Consider the following 13,470-nt stretch of genomic DNA (forward strand, 5'->3'; position numbering starts at 1 on the left):
TTGCGATCATGAAATGCAGTGCGCACAGGAAAGTCACAGATGATGTTGGACGTGGGAATGCGTTTGCTGATGAGACCGCGAGAGAAACAGCACAGAATGTGAAGACTAGAATGTATGTTGCAGGTCCCGCAAGATGGGTTAATGATGTGGGAATGTGTGAGAACACAATAGAGAGTGTGAAGTCGCTTCAAGCTGAAGCCACAGAGGAAGAGTTGAGCAAGTGGAGAGAAAGTATGGGTAAGTTGGATGAGAATGGTTGTTGGATTGATCTGACAGAACATAAGCGATGGTTGTTGCCTGATGCATATGTGCTTCCAGTGGTTACTATGGCACATGGAATGGCACATATCAGTACGAAAGGTATATGCAAGTTGTTGGCTCCAGTATGGCAGAATGCTGGGATTCCCAAGTGTGCAGAGAATGTGGTCAAGAATTGCATAGTATGCTTGAAATACAACCCTGGTAGGGGAACCCCAACTCCGGCTGGTCACTTTGCACCCCCATCATGTACATTTGAAGTTTTGCAGCTGGACTTTATTCACATGGAAAGATGCAACAACCTGAAATATGTATTGGTGGTTGTTTGTGCTTTCTCAAAATGGATTGAGGCTTATCCTCTGAAAGATAACACTGCCCTATCCACAGCCAAAGCCCTTGTGAAGGAATTTTTTCCTAGGTTTGGGATGCCAAGAATGGTGTGGTGTGATAACGGAAGTGAGTTTGTGGGTAAAGTGATGAAGAACGTATGTGAAGGGCTAGGGATAAAGCAGAAGTTCCACGCTGCAAATCACCCCCAATCAGCTGGATTAGTAGAACGCTACAATGGAGCCTTAAAGCTCAAGCTGGCCAAAATCCAGGCGAGCACCGGTCTTAAATGGCCTGACGCTCTGCCTCTAGCACTCCTGTCCACCAGAATGACCATACACTCACGAGTGGGACTTAGCCCTTATGAGGTCGTCTTTGGCCGCCCGGCTAATGTATGGGGCGTACCAAGACCGGCGAAATTCAGTGAAATAGAGCATCCAGTACTGCTCGATTACCTGTATGATTTGACTGTTAAACTGCGTGTTTTGCACCAACAGGTACATGATACTCTTCCCCAAGCCTCTGAACCTCCTGGACACCCTATCAACCCTGGCTCGTGGGTCCTAGTCCGAAACTTCCAGCGCAAGAGCAACGACGAGCCTCGCTGGATCGGCCCTCATCTTGTCCTTCTTTCGACAAGATCAGCAGTGCGAGTGAAAGGGAAGAAGCACTGGATTCATGGTACTCACTGCAAAGTAGTCCCCTTGCCTCTGCCATATGACCAGTGGGTCAAGGAGGGTATCGCCGACTCAGAGACAGACATTGTACCTCGTTTTGTAACATTCAGTGACGCACGCTTAAGAGGCACAGTTTCAGACCAAGAGAGTGACAATATTCTGCAGGAAGCTGTGCCACCATCAAGTCGACTGGACACTACTGAGCCTGAACTTTTGTTTCAAGACCAAACAGCACCTGGCCGTCTCCGCTATAATTTGAGACCTAGGCCCATGGACAAATAAAGATTTCCTCACTATTTTCCCTTTTGACATTTTTTGCTCTCCCATCTGAAGGACTTTCTTGATTTTTTGTTTTTCGAACCACCATCCGGGTTCTGCCGCAGGGTCGCGGTGCCAAGACTTTGGGGTACAGGCCGAAGACGCTAGGTCGACGGTTCTGGTTGGTCTAGGGCGTTTCCCTGGACTGACAGGCGTACTCCTTAGCAGAAGAAACTCATCCGCCGCGAGCGGCCCGAGTAGAGGATGGAGTTTTTTAAGATGGAGAGACCGACTGAGGAAATGAACTTTAACGCAAGGATGTGTAGAATTGTAAAAAGTATATGTTTTGTCTTTTTGTGCCTTTTTACACTGTGTAGCATAATAATGTTTATTGTAGGATTTGTGTTTTTCTCCGCTCAAAAGCCCATTGAACCCACTGAACAGCCTATACCTCTTTCTACTGCCTCCTCTCACTCTTTTCACCCTTTGCCTGAGCACGAACAGACCAGACGATCAGAGTTCGTAAATAACTCGTTTATCCAGCTCTTGCACCAGCACCAACTGGTAATGAACACGACCAATTGCTGGGTGTGTGGGTTAATGCCACATACCATTAACAAGGGTATTCCCTACCTGGTGCTACCGTATAGTTACAATGGATCGTCATGGGCATTCCAGACCATGTTTCTCTATGCCCTAGATACATACTCCCCTCGCCAACCGCGTTCCATCAGACCTATCACCAATAATAAGGCTTTGATGAAAGGAGTTGCCGATATGAGTAGGGATATCGATGCATACTCATCCATTCCCAAAGAAGAGTTGAGACCTTATGTAGGATGGAACGCGACGGGGTATAGTATTAGTCTGGGTGAAAGACAGCGAAAAATCTCATCTCCAATCTGGGTCGTACCCCACATGGGTCGGTTCTGCTTACAGGGTAATGGCCAGAATCCTAGAGCTCAACTGGGAAGAAGTGACTGTACTGAAACGTACACCTTCCCGTCACAGTTTTCCCCTGCGTTTTTGGCTGCTAAGGGCACATATTTCATCTGTCATGACCGAGCATATACATGGCTGCCCCCTGATTTCTCGGGCACATGTTATATTGCGAACTTGCTTCCGCCTACATTTACTGCCGCCTCTGACTATCACAAGACCAGAGTTGTGAGAGGTGTGATTAGTAAGGAGGATACTGCCGGTCAGGAAGCGGGAGACTTCTTCTTGGGTTTCCTGCCGTTTTGGGGACCTATGGTCAATAGTAGGAACCTGAGACAGCTGACTCGTGTGGTTGAATCCACTGTCAATGTAACGGCTGGTGCCCTTAGTAATCTGACAGCTGAGCTCCAAGCGGATCGCCTTATGACTTTGCAGAACCGCATGGTTCTAGACGTTATTCTTGCAGACCGCGGTGGGGTATGCAAGGTCATCCAATCCAGTTGCTGCATTTTCATACCAGATAATGCTCCAACAGTGTATCAAGCCATCTCCAAACTCCATAAAATATCTGAAGCCATACACGTGGATAAGGGAGATTGGTCACTGATGGGGTGGTTCTGGGAATTGATATCTGCCTGGGGTTGGAAAGTTCTGATGGTCATTGGAATGATCTTAGCCATTCTTTTCCTGTTCTGCCTGTGTATACAGTGTGCTCCCGCGATATGTGGTCTCTGTACTACCTTATGTGTAAGGAAACCTGTATCGAGGGACGAACTAAGTAATAGGATGATGCTACAGCAACATCTCCATGACTTTGTGAACATTGACCTAGACTCGGATTAAGATGAGTATAGTGATTGCCTATGTAAGGGCAAAAGGAGGGTCTGTCGTACTTTAATATTCGGGACCGCGTAGGGGACAGGGCCCTACCCCTGTCTATTTCGGTATTAGCGAACCGCAAATGGTAAATGCGGCATGTACGAGTGCTTTATATATCGTTCTAGCTGTGAATGCACTGTGTACACGTTATTCTGCTTCACTACGCGGGTTCCATTTTGGAAGCAGTGGCCATCTTGTCATTGCCCTCACATAGGCTATAATGGAGTAAATACGGGCCTCACAGTACATGGGCTTTCCCTCTGACTTCTCTGTGACCTGGGCAGCTGGCCCTGCTGCCCCGGTTCAGACCGGTCTCACGAGCTCCCCTTCCTCTGTCCACCTGTGATTAACATCAGGGCTTGACCCGTCATAAAACCCTTTCATTCTACACAATCCCCCGGCTAATCTCTTCCACACCTGCTTGTTCCTGCTTTATGACTTGTTTCCCAAAACAGGAGATGCTCATGTTTATTGGGGGGTCTCTTTACATCAAACGTGGGATCTGAACCTTACTGTGTAAATCATTGTGGGCTGGCCGAACTGGAATGTGGGATGGTCATCATGACTCTGCTTTTTCGTTTGTAATGTATACCTTTATATGGCCATATCGTAAACCAAGGAATGTGTGCCTGGAGCATGATATTTTGTACTTAAGGAGAAGTCCGTTCCCATGATTTTCAGCAGTCTCCTGAGAACATACACGCTGTTGTACTTCTAGGATACCTGTCATTGGTCTGCAGCCAATAAACGAATCTTTGACTTCACCCAGAAGACTCTGTGTTTCTGTAGGTCCGGAACAGGATGAACCCAGAAGTCATAGGGTGTGTACCCCTGCACCGCTGGGTCTAAAATACCCAGTACTTCACTACATCCACCTATAACAACTGGCTTGAATCAGCTGGCAATAAACTTGCTCCATATAAACTAATCCGCCCTAACAGGGCACGACCCACCTCCCCCTGGTATACCCAGGAGCTTAGAGAAACAAAATTGGCCTGTAAGACCATCGAAAGAGCTTGGAGGAGAGAATATAATGAAACAGATAAAATCAAATACAAACACATTTTAGCACAGTACAAACAGCTGTTGGCTAAAACAAAGCAAGAGTTCTTTGCACTCAAAATTAACCTAGCTAAGAATTCGACAAAGGAACTATTTACAACGGTCTCCGCTTTAGCACATCCAGCTTCTCCGCCTAATGTTGCAAGCCAAGAACTGTGTGATACAATAGCAGAATTCTTTTTCAACAACGTTGATGCTATCTTCTCTATGCTTACAGGTCCTAAGAGAAATAATAGGCCAAAAGTGGAAGCAGTCTCTAAGCCGACATCTAGTGCCCTTGCTCAATTTGATACATTTGTCTCAGTGAAGATCATGGATACTTCGAAAAAGATTTTGATGGCAAAATCGGGTTCACCATCTGATCCATGCCTGTTGTCTATTCTTAAACTGGCAGTGGAGCCAGCTGCTCTTACTCTAACATCCATTATTAATGCTATGTTTGAGGAAGGTTATTTCCCCAAAATATTGAAAAGAGCATCTATAATACCCCTTCTGAAGAAACCTAATCTAGATCCTAAGGACTCCAACAATTTCAGACCTATCTTGAGACTTCCACTACCAGCGAAAATAATCGAAAAAACAATGAATAAACAACTCAGTACATTTCTGGAAGACTCCGAGATATTAGATCCGACTCAATATGGATTTCGGGGTGGACACAGAACTGAGTCCGCTCTCCTCAAATCCACGGAAGAAATTAGGACTATATTGGATCAGGGAGGAAGAGCAGCAATGATCATGCTTGACCTCTCAGCAGCCTTCGATACTGTCCATCACGGAGTACTGATGGATAGGCCGCTGCAGATCGGAGTGAAGGGGATAGCCTGGAAGCTGCTCAGATCCTTCCTTTCCGACAGAGTTCAGACTGTGTCCCTTGGGGAGTTCACAGAAAAACATTTCACGTTACCGTGCGGAGTTCCACAGGGATCTTCCATTAGTCCGACTCTTTTTAATGTGTATGTTTCCCAACTAGCGCCCCTGATCGAATCCTTTGGTTTTAATTTAACCTCTTACGCAGATGACACCCAAATTGTAGTGTCACTGCTACCTGATAGGATGCAAGAACCGGCAACTCACTTCCAGGATTGCATGATAGCTGTAGGTGGCTGGATGACTCAAAACTGCCTCAAGCTTAATACTAGTAAGACGGAGGTGGTTTTGTTTGGCTACAATCCGACTTTTTGGTCACCGGTATGGTGGCCGGATACAATGGGCCCCCTCCCAACACCCATAAGGAAAGTAAAGAACTTAGGAGTCTACATTGACAATAAACTCAGTCTTAAGGATCAGATCAATGCAGTGGTATCGGCAAAATCTTATACACTGAGATCCTGAAAAAAAAATATGCCGCTCCTTCCTAAAGAAAGCCAAAAAACAGTCATTACTGCTTTAGTTATGTCCAAACTGGATTATTGCAACAGCCTATACTTTAATATCCAGGAAGGGCTTATGAAAAGACTTCGGCTACTGTAGAACGTGGCAGTCAGATTGCTCACCAGCACACCCAAACATGCCTCAATCTCAGCTGAGATTAAAAATCTCCACTGGCTGCCTGTGAAAAAATGCGTATGTTTCAAGGCCCTGTGTGTGGTCCACAAATCCCTCCAAGGATTTGGACCCCGTCATCTTAGATTGAATTTCCAGTGGTATGTTCCTGGGAGAACCCTGCGCTCTTCTGAAGCAAAACAGGTATCAGTGCACCTGGTTAAAAAAATCCAACTGGGGAGGTAGAGGTTTTGTGGTGGGAGATGCTAAGGCATGGAATGATTTACCGTTTCATCTGAGATGTATAACTAATCATCTGGATTTCAGGAAGGCCCTGAAGACTTGGCTTTTCCAGTCTATTTTAAAACCCACTTTGCCCCACGTTTAGGCCTCTGTAGGACATCTGATTTCAGCGCCAGGACACTCTAGGGTAACAGCGCGCTTTACAAATGTCATTAACATTAATCTAAATCTTTAACAATTGTACTGTTGATAAAACAGGCTTACATTTACTTTAGACAAGCATAGGAGTATGTAAAGCACCACACGAGGCCAGTCACTGGCAGAGCAAAACACTATCATGGAAATCAAGACAAGCAACAAATAACACCATTGAGCTTCTCAAAATATAAGTTTTACAATTTCATATTTTTTAACATGATCTGAAAATGTCAAGACATGTTTGAAGCGCAAGTAACATAAATCACTTTTTAAAACAGGGAATCAAAAACATGTGCCACAAACGTACTACTGAGAACATGGAGGTGAACAGTCAATACTCACATTCATAAACAGGTGAAACTAATTACAACAACAACCACTTATACACAGTCTGTCCACATAAGAGAGCAACGTGATGGACGCAGAATATAGGTCCACCTCAAGGAAGCGGATTAGCTGCCTATATCCTGGAAAAGTTCTCCTTCACCCATCTCCTCTTCTGCCATTTTTCTGAGGTCACCCACAGTGCCTACCATGTGGCTGTATTCTGCTACTGTCAGGCAGACCATGAAGTTCCTTGTACTGAACCACAACAATGGTAGATACAATGAAGGTTCCCGTCTCAGTTATGTTGCTGTTGCTGTCTGCATCTTGGAATATGTAGGTGTTACGTGGCCTTCTGTTAGTCAGGAAGTCCAAGCGGGAGAATGAAGAGACTGGTGTGCATGTTGTATTTATATGTTTGGAGGAGGTACTGTGTGTATGGTGTTTGTATTTTGAATCATGTGTATGCTATTTACCTCTTCCCTTCCCATCAAAGTTCTCAGCCCCCTGGCATTGGAGATCTTCACCACTGAGGTGGAAAATTCCTTAAAAAGGCATAGAGAAGATATCTATCCATAAATATACTACAAGCTTGTAATTGCTATGGTAGTAGGCTCCACCACCTCATTTTAAGGGGTCAAACTCATAAATCCTACTAGTAGGAGGATATTTCTGAATTGGTGAATACCATCAAGGTGGAGTTTCTTCATAGGCAGAAATCTCTCTACATACAAAATTTCGCTTTGTGAATAGTCTCAAAGGACATTAAAGGATGTACATTCTACAAGCACTCAAAGATTTTAAAAACACGGACATCCAGCCATACACAAGCATGCAAAGCAAAATGTCAAACCTTCTCTCATTTACCTTTCTTGTTTCAGCATTGCTACTTCTTCTTCTGCCTGCCTTGCAATAGTTTTCATCACTGCCAGTTCATTATCTGAGTGTGAGGCTCTTCTAATGATATTTTCCTCATTTCTTTTCTTTTCAGACAACTCTTCTAACACATGTTTGTACTTTTGCTGGTAATCCATTACAAACATTTCTTTTTCTTGTAGATCGGCAGCAAATCTACAGAGAAGGGTGATGCAAACACATAAATGTCATCTAATTCTATCACAAAGTGTCTGCTTGCGTTTTACTACAGGAAATTCAGTATGGCATTTTCTGAACACATGTGACAATATTTAGCATTCAATCAGATGATTTTTTTCCCGTGTATCTGCACACACAGTTAAAGTAAAGTATTGCATTGCTTCATCCTAGGAAATAAACCCAAAGGGCCCGATTGACAAAGGTAAACGTACACTTTTGTGTAAATTTACAAGTGTTTACTCTTCACAAAAGTATTCTACTAGTAGTATTTTTACAACTGCGGAGTCTACACACATAAAAAGATAGGACTGCAATGATGGTGCTAAGTGTGGTAAAGCAAACCGGTTATATAATAGTGCCACTGGTTTAGTGAGAAGATTGTAGGAGACGTGAACGTAGCCAAACATGAAAGAATATAGGGCCAGATGTTCTAAGATATTGTCGCGAAAAGTGGTCACCAATTGTGACCCATTTTTTTGTGAATAACATCTAATTTTGTGAACCAACCTTTGTTTTATAAGGTTGGTTCGCAAAATAAGGAATAGTAGAAGGTTGTAAGACCTGCCTTGTGAATATTATTTATTATCTGAACATTTAAAAATCTTGTTATTTTGAAGCAGCCTCATTCCCACTAAAAAGAAAACAGGGTTACTTTAAAATAAAAATAAAACTTTTCACATTTTGAAAAACTTCAGTGAGAGTTGCTCTGGGTCCCCTGGGCCACTGGCCATGCCCCCTGAAGCTGCCACCTCAATTCCCAAAGGATAATAGGGTCTCTTTACATTTCAGAATCGGTCACCACCCCAACTTGACAGTGGGTAACTGATCAATGGTATGCGACTGACATTATGGTGACAAACCATTGATACATAGGGTTAAGATCTGGTATTTTGAATAGACTCCCAAAACGCGCCTCTTTCACATAAGGATTCGATAACCATTTCTAAATCCATTTTTCAATTTAAAAAAAATATTCGGAATTTTAAAATGTGTTTAGGACATTAGAAACAGCTTTTGCACTGGCTGCAAACTCTTTGATTCGCTGAATCAGAGGGTCTGTGACTGGTGAAAAGCTTTGTACATCCGATCCTTAGTTCTTTCGTGTTATGGAGAGAGATGTAGTCTCAATTAAAGCTGTGCTCAAGCAGGTGCTGTAAATCGACCAGATTCTGTGGAAATGGTCGATTTTGTTTTGTTCAAAATATATTTTGCTAGTGTTTCCCCTCTAATTAGAAAAAAAGGATATTGTGTGCTAAGGTTATGTTTTAGCTAGAAGTGTAAACCTGCTTCCACAGAATGTAGCACAAGGTTGTTGAAGAAAAATAAATATTTGGCAAGGCCCCTCCTTAAGTTATAAGAACACAGTGAGAAAGAATAGTAATTGTAATTATGTAGTACTAAAATTTGCAACATGAACTGAATTGGACAATGTGCTTTCAGTTCATATCTGTACAGAAATGTTAATTTGAACACGTATATTAACCATATATATGGGTTATCATTTAATTGCTTTTAGATGTTGAAAGCTTCAGATGTTGGTGGCCTTGAATCAACGGTAACCTGTTGACAGGTTACAACAAAAGTCAGGTAAACTATCCAAAGGCCTTTATCATGGGCCTAGAAAATGGACTGGAATGTCCCCACCCCAGATGTTACCGATACTAGAGGTACCGGAGTGGGGGAAATGAGGTCCACTATCAACGGACTCTGAGGGATGACTTAGAAAAATGGAATAACCAAGCAATTTGTAATTCCTTATTCTTGGCTGAAATCGCTCTGTGAAAGTAAAGACCTACGAGGCGTGGTCTGAAGGGGACGGAGTGTGCTGTTAACAGCCCCATCGGAATTAAGAAGCCACTCGTAATGAGGACCACAGTATCTTGGGATAAAACATAACACGCGGAGATATTCCAAAAGGAGTGATACGGCTGTTTAAGAAGCCTGGTTTAGTTGCATAGCTAAATGGCCTTGTTTGATGCAGCGAGCGCAAGGTAAGTGGTTTTATTTATTTATTTTCACTAACATGTTGTATGTCATTAAAACCCCTCCACCCCGCCCTGCTCCACCCCACTGCACTTACCTACACGGGTCATCAATGTCCAAAATAAGAAGAATTTGTGATTCAATTGGCTGTATAGAATTGCTTTAAATGAGATGTAAACAAGCATTAATAGTTTACACGTTTGATGTAAGAACACATGGTAAAGTAGTCAGTCAAAAACGTATAAACAGAAATAAATGTGAATATATTTTGAGAAGTCGTTGTTCTTTCTGCTGCATTTTCCTGAGTTCTATAGGTCTGATTTTGACATATCAATAAAGAGCAATCAGACTTCATTTGAAAGAACACTTTCTCCAGACTCTAGAGTCTGATCCTTGAATGAAGAGGTTGACAAATGTCAAATAACAATGTATGCAATTTGTTCAAATGGTTCATCTTTCCTGAGAGTAGCATCCGATGGAAGGGGAGCCTAGACTTAGATCTGAAAATGCATTATGAGATCCTGTGCATATCATTAATTAGATAGTAAAACCAGGCGGTTGATAGCCAAGAGAGCTCCTATCTATAATTTTTCTTCATTCAGGATATACCTGGTGTCGGAACTGGTTGTTTTTGCCAACAGATATGCAGTGTCCCTGAGATTATGATCCTTATCTTTCTCTCATCTCCTATACTTTTATTGTTTCTATTCTCTTCATAATGCTTTTTTCCTGTACTTCCACTCTGCTATAAGTTTCATTTCTCTCAATTTTATGTTATCTTTGTATTAGATTTTCATCTTTGGTTTCAAATTTCGTTTTCTATCAAACTGTTTCTTTACTCCTCTTACCTCTCTCTCCTAGAGCCTCTTTCTCTCTCTTTGTTATTTCATTTCCACTCACTTTTCCAAGAAATGCTATATCTGTTTGTGTTAATACGAATATCTCCAATAACGCGAAGTAAAGCTTCCAGATATTAGAATTAATAAATCTAGAGCTCATTTTAGTATCATCAGAGAATAAAGAAGTCATAAAGGCACACATTGACCAAAATCTTTGAGCAGGTCGTAAATGTGTATGGGGACTTCTGTCTAGGGTGGGGGTAGAGGGAAGAGGTGTGGAGACTAGAGAAGGGAGGAGGTAGTTTAGGTTTTGAGGGGTGCATGGAAGGTTCCCCATTGTCAGATAAAAAGTCAGGGGGGAACGAGGTAGGCTTTCGTTGCAGCCAAAGACTCATGCAGGGTCACTAGCTGGAAAGAATTACCAGCTGATATAATCGGGCCCGGTATTCCAGTACCCAGGAACCTTGTGCAGGAACAACAGGCCAGTCGTGAGCAGTAGTTCTGCTAAGACTGACTTGTAATCAGGGACATTGTTTCCAAAATAAGCAAAGCTTGGTTGAGAAAGCAATATTAGAACTAGTGAGGCACATGGTGACTTTCAGAAACTGCCATAACAAAACAAGCAGCGATTTAGACAAAGGGTCTTGTCTTTAAAAGCAAGTCGAGACCTTCTGACTTGGCCAATAGTGGATTGAATCTCTCTGGCGTTTAATGGAGGTTGTCCACCTCTTCTGGTATCATCCTATGGCCATTCTCACAAATAATACTCAAATACCTTGTCAGTTTAGTCAATTTAATACTTGTAGGTGGAAAATTCTTGGACTATTGTTGAAGAAGGTTTAAAACTCCAATAGGTAACATCAAAGCAGCGTCACCAGTTAGGTACTACAGATTACCTTGGCGATGTCATATAAGTTGTCACATGCAATATCATCCATACTGTATTTTGGGCAAGTTGAGGTTGCACATCTAAAGGGCACTTCCCTTCTTTTTACAAACCAATGTATAGTTAATTAAATGAATGAAACAGATTCTAATTGCTTCATAACATACTTTGATTTGAAGACATTGTTTCTATGAGATCCTCTAGCAAATATCTGCTCTTTAAGAGGCGGAAACTGTGAAGCGTGCAATAACTTCTTCCCTCATGCCCCCCGGCTCTTATAGCAAACAAAACATGCATTGCATGTGCTGATAAAGGATCAATACACCAAACTAGTAGGAGAGTGGAAGGCCCTTTGCTAAATTTAGGAGAAGAACTAGAGAGATCTTACACTAATGGATGAGGAGAGAAGGGAGAGAGCCCTAATTCTGACCATGGAGGGTAGATAATTATAGTGGAGGAGGAGAAAGCCTGCACTGGGAAGCTATCAGGAGAAAGACTCTTCACCATTAGAGGCAGGTGGGAAATAGAGGTGAGTGAGAAAACATAGGCTGGGTCGCACCAAGATGGTGACTAGCGCTCTCTGTCACTTAAAGTGAAATGAGAAAATCGAGAGCACTATTGGGCAGTGGGAAGATCTCTTCACTGTGTGGCAACCCAGATCTAATAGTGACTGGGGGTGAGGGTCTGAAAAGTTCAGCTCTCTGTCCATCATCTCCTTGTGTTTGCTTTGTTCACACTAAGTTAGTAGGGTATGCCCAGACGTGGGTCCCTTGCTCACTGTGCCACTGGATTCAAGCTAGTTTGGCTGAAGAGGGGTGTTTGGCTCTGGTCCTGGGAAGACCTGGCTTGGCAGTTTGGGATAGACTGTTCCTATGAGGACCATGATCAAGACTGATTTGCATATGGCTAGGTCTGAACTGTGGTGGCGAAGTGAGGTAAAGAACGATGATGGATTCAACCCAGTTCTAATAGTGACACAGTGCTCCTTCCATCATCTCCTTGTGTTTGCGTTGACAAGAAGAAGTGCCAGAAAGATGGCGCCCAACGATAAGCTGTCTATTATCCTAGTAAGATTACCATTATTATTAAAATGTTGGTCAAAGCTCTACATCAGAGTAAAGATTCTTATCCACTTTATATTACCTGGAAGGGGTCTAAAAGGGCATTCATTCATTTCATTTCATTTCATAAGGCTTTATTCGGAGCAAAAAATAATGTCCATATAAGCACATACATAGTAAAGATTGATGGCATTACAGATCTTCATAGTAGTCGACAAATAATTAATAAACAAACATATGAAACAAAACAAGGGGAGAATAAAATAGTTAAAAACTCATGCTTTTCCTAATGTAAATAGCTTTTAATAAAAATATTGCAGTAAAAAAACAAATATCAGCATGATGCAGATTAAAAAGCAATTTAAAAGAATCATGAAGTGTCCTAACACCAAATTTTTTAAAAATAGGTTTTAAAAAAGCTACACGTAAATTCCAATACAATGGGCACATCAAAAGAAAGTGCATCGTGCTTTGTGCTGTCAAATTGTCACAGGGGCAGGGGCCGACAGGCTGTTTATTCACAGAAGGGAAAGCGACCAATTTCTGCACCATCCCCATTCTGAATCTAATTAAGACAAACTTGTGGGAAACTCTGTTCACCATGGTGAGATACGGCTGGTAACCCTTTAATTCATTCATAATATTATATTGCACACAGGTAGATAGAGTACCGTAATTACCAATCCTGTTCTCAGATTTACTCAGCAGAAAAATATGCTTCATTTCTGACTTCGAGATTACTGCGGCCCCATATCTATCAGTTTTGATATCGATACCATAAATCTCCTGGAAACTGTTGACAACATACTTAATCCATGGTATCTTTAAATGATTGTCAGCAGTGAGGCAGTCATTGATAATGGCTCTATTTAGTGACGTCTCCTCTTTAAGCCAAATTGACCGCCACAACAATAATGGCCTAAGGAGAATCAAATCGTTTAAAAATGGGATACCAA

The 13,470-nt window shown here is 42.3% G+C and overlaps 1 protein-coding gene across 3 annotated transcripts in view; it reads right to left on the reverse strand.

Annotated features, from left to right (window-relative positions):
• LEKR1 (leucine, glutamate and lysine rich 1) overlaps positions 1-13,470 on the reverse strand; it is a 775,178-nt gene that overhangs the window by 162,780 nt on the left and 598,928 nt on the right. For all 3 annotated transcript variants that reach the window (XM_085634762.1, XM_085634761.1, XM_085634764.1), the window contains one exon: positions 7,518-7,721. In XM_085634762.1, the coding sequence (XP_085490888.1) occupies positions 7,518-7,721 (204 nt within the window). The remainder of the gene's footprint in view (positions 1-7,517; positions 7,722-13,470) is intronic.

Source organism: Triturus cristatus, chromosome 11 (assembly GCF_964204655.1).
Source record: "Triturus cristatus chromosome 11, aTriCri1.1, whole genome shotgun sequence".
Classification (NCBI taxonomy): domain Eukaryota; kingdom Metazoa; phylum Chordata; class Amphibia; order Caudata; family Salamandridae; genus Triturus; species Triturus cristatus.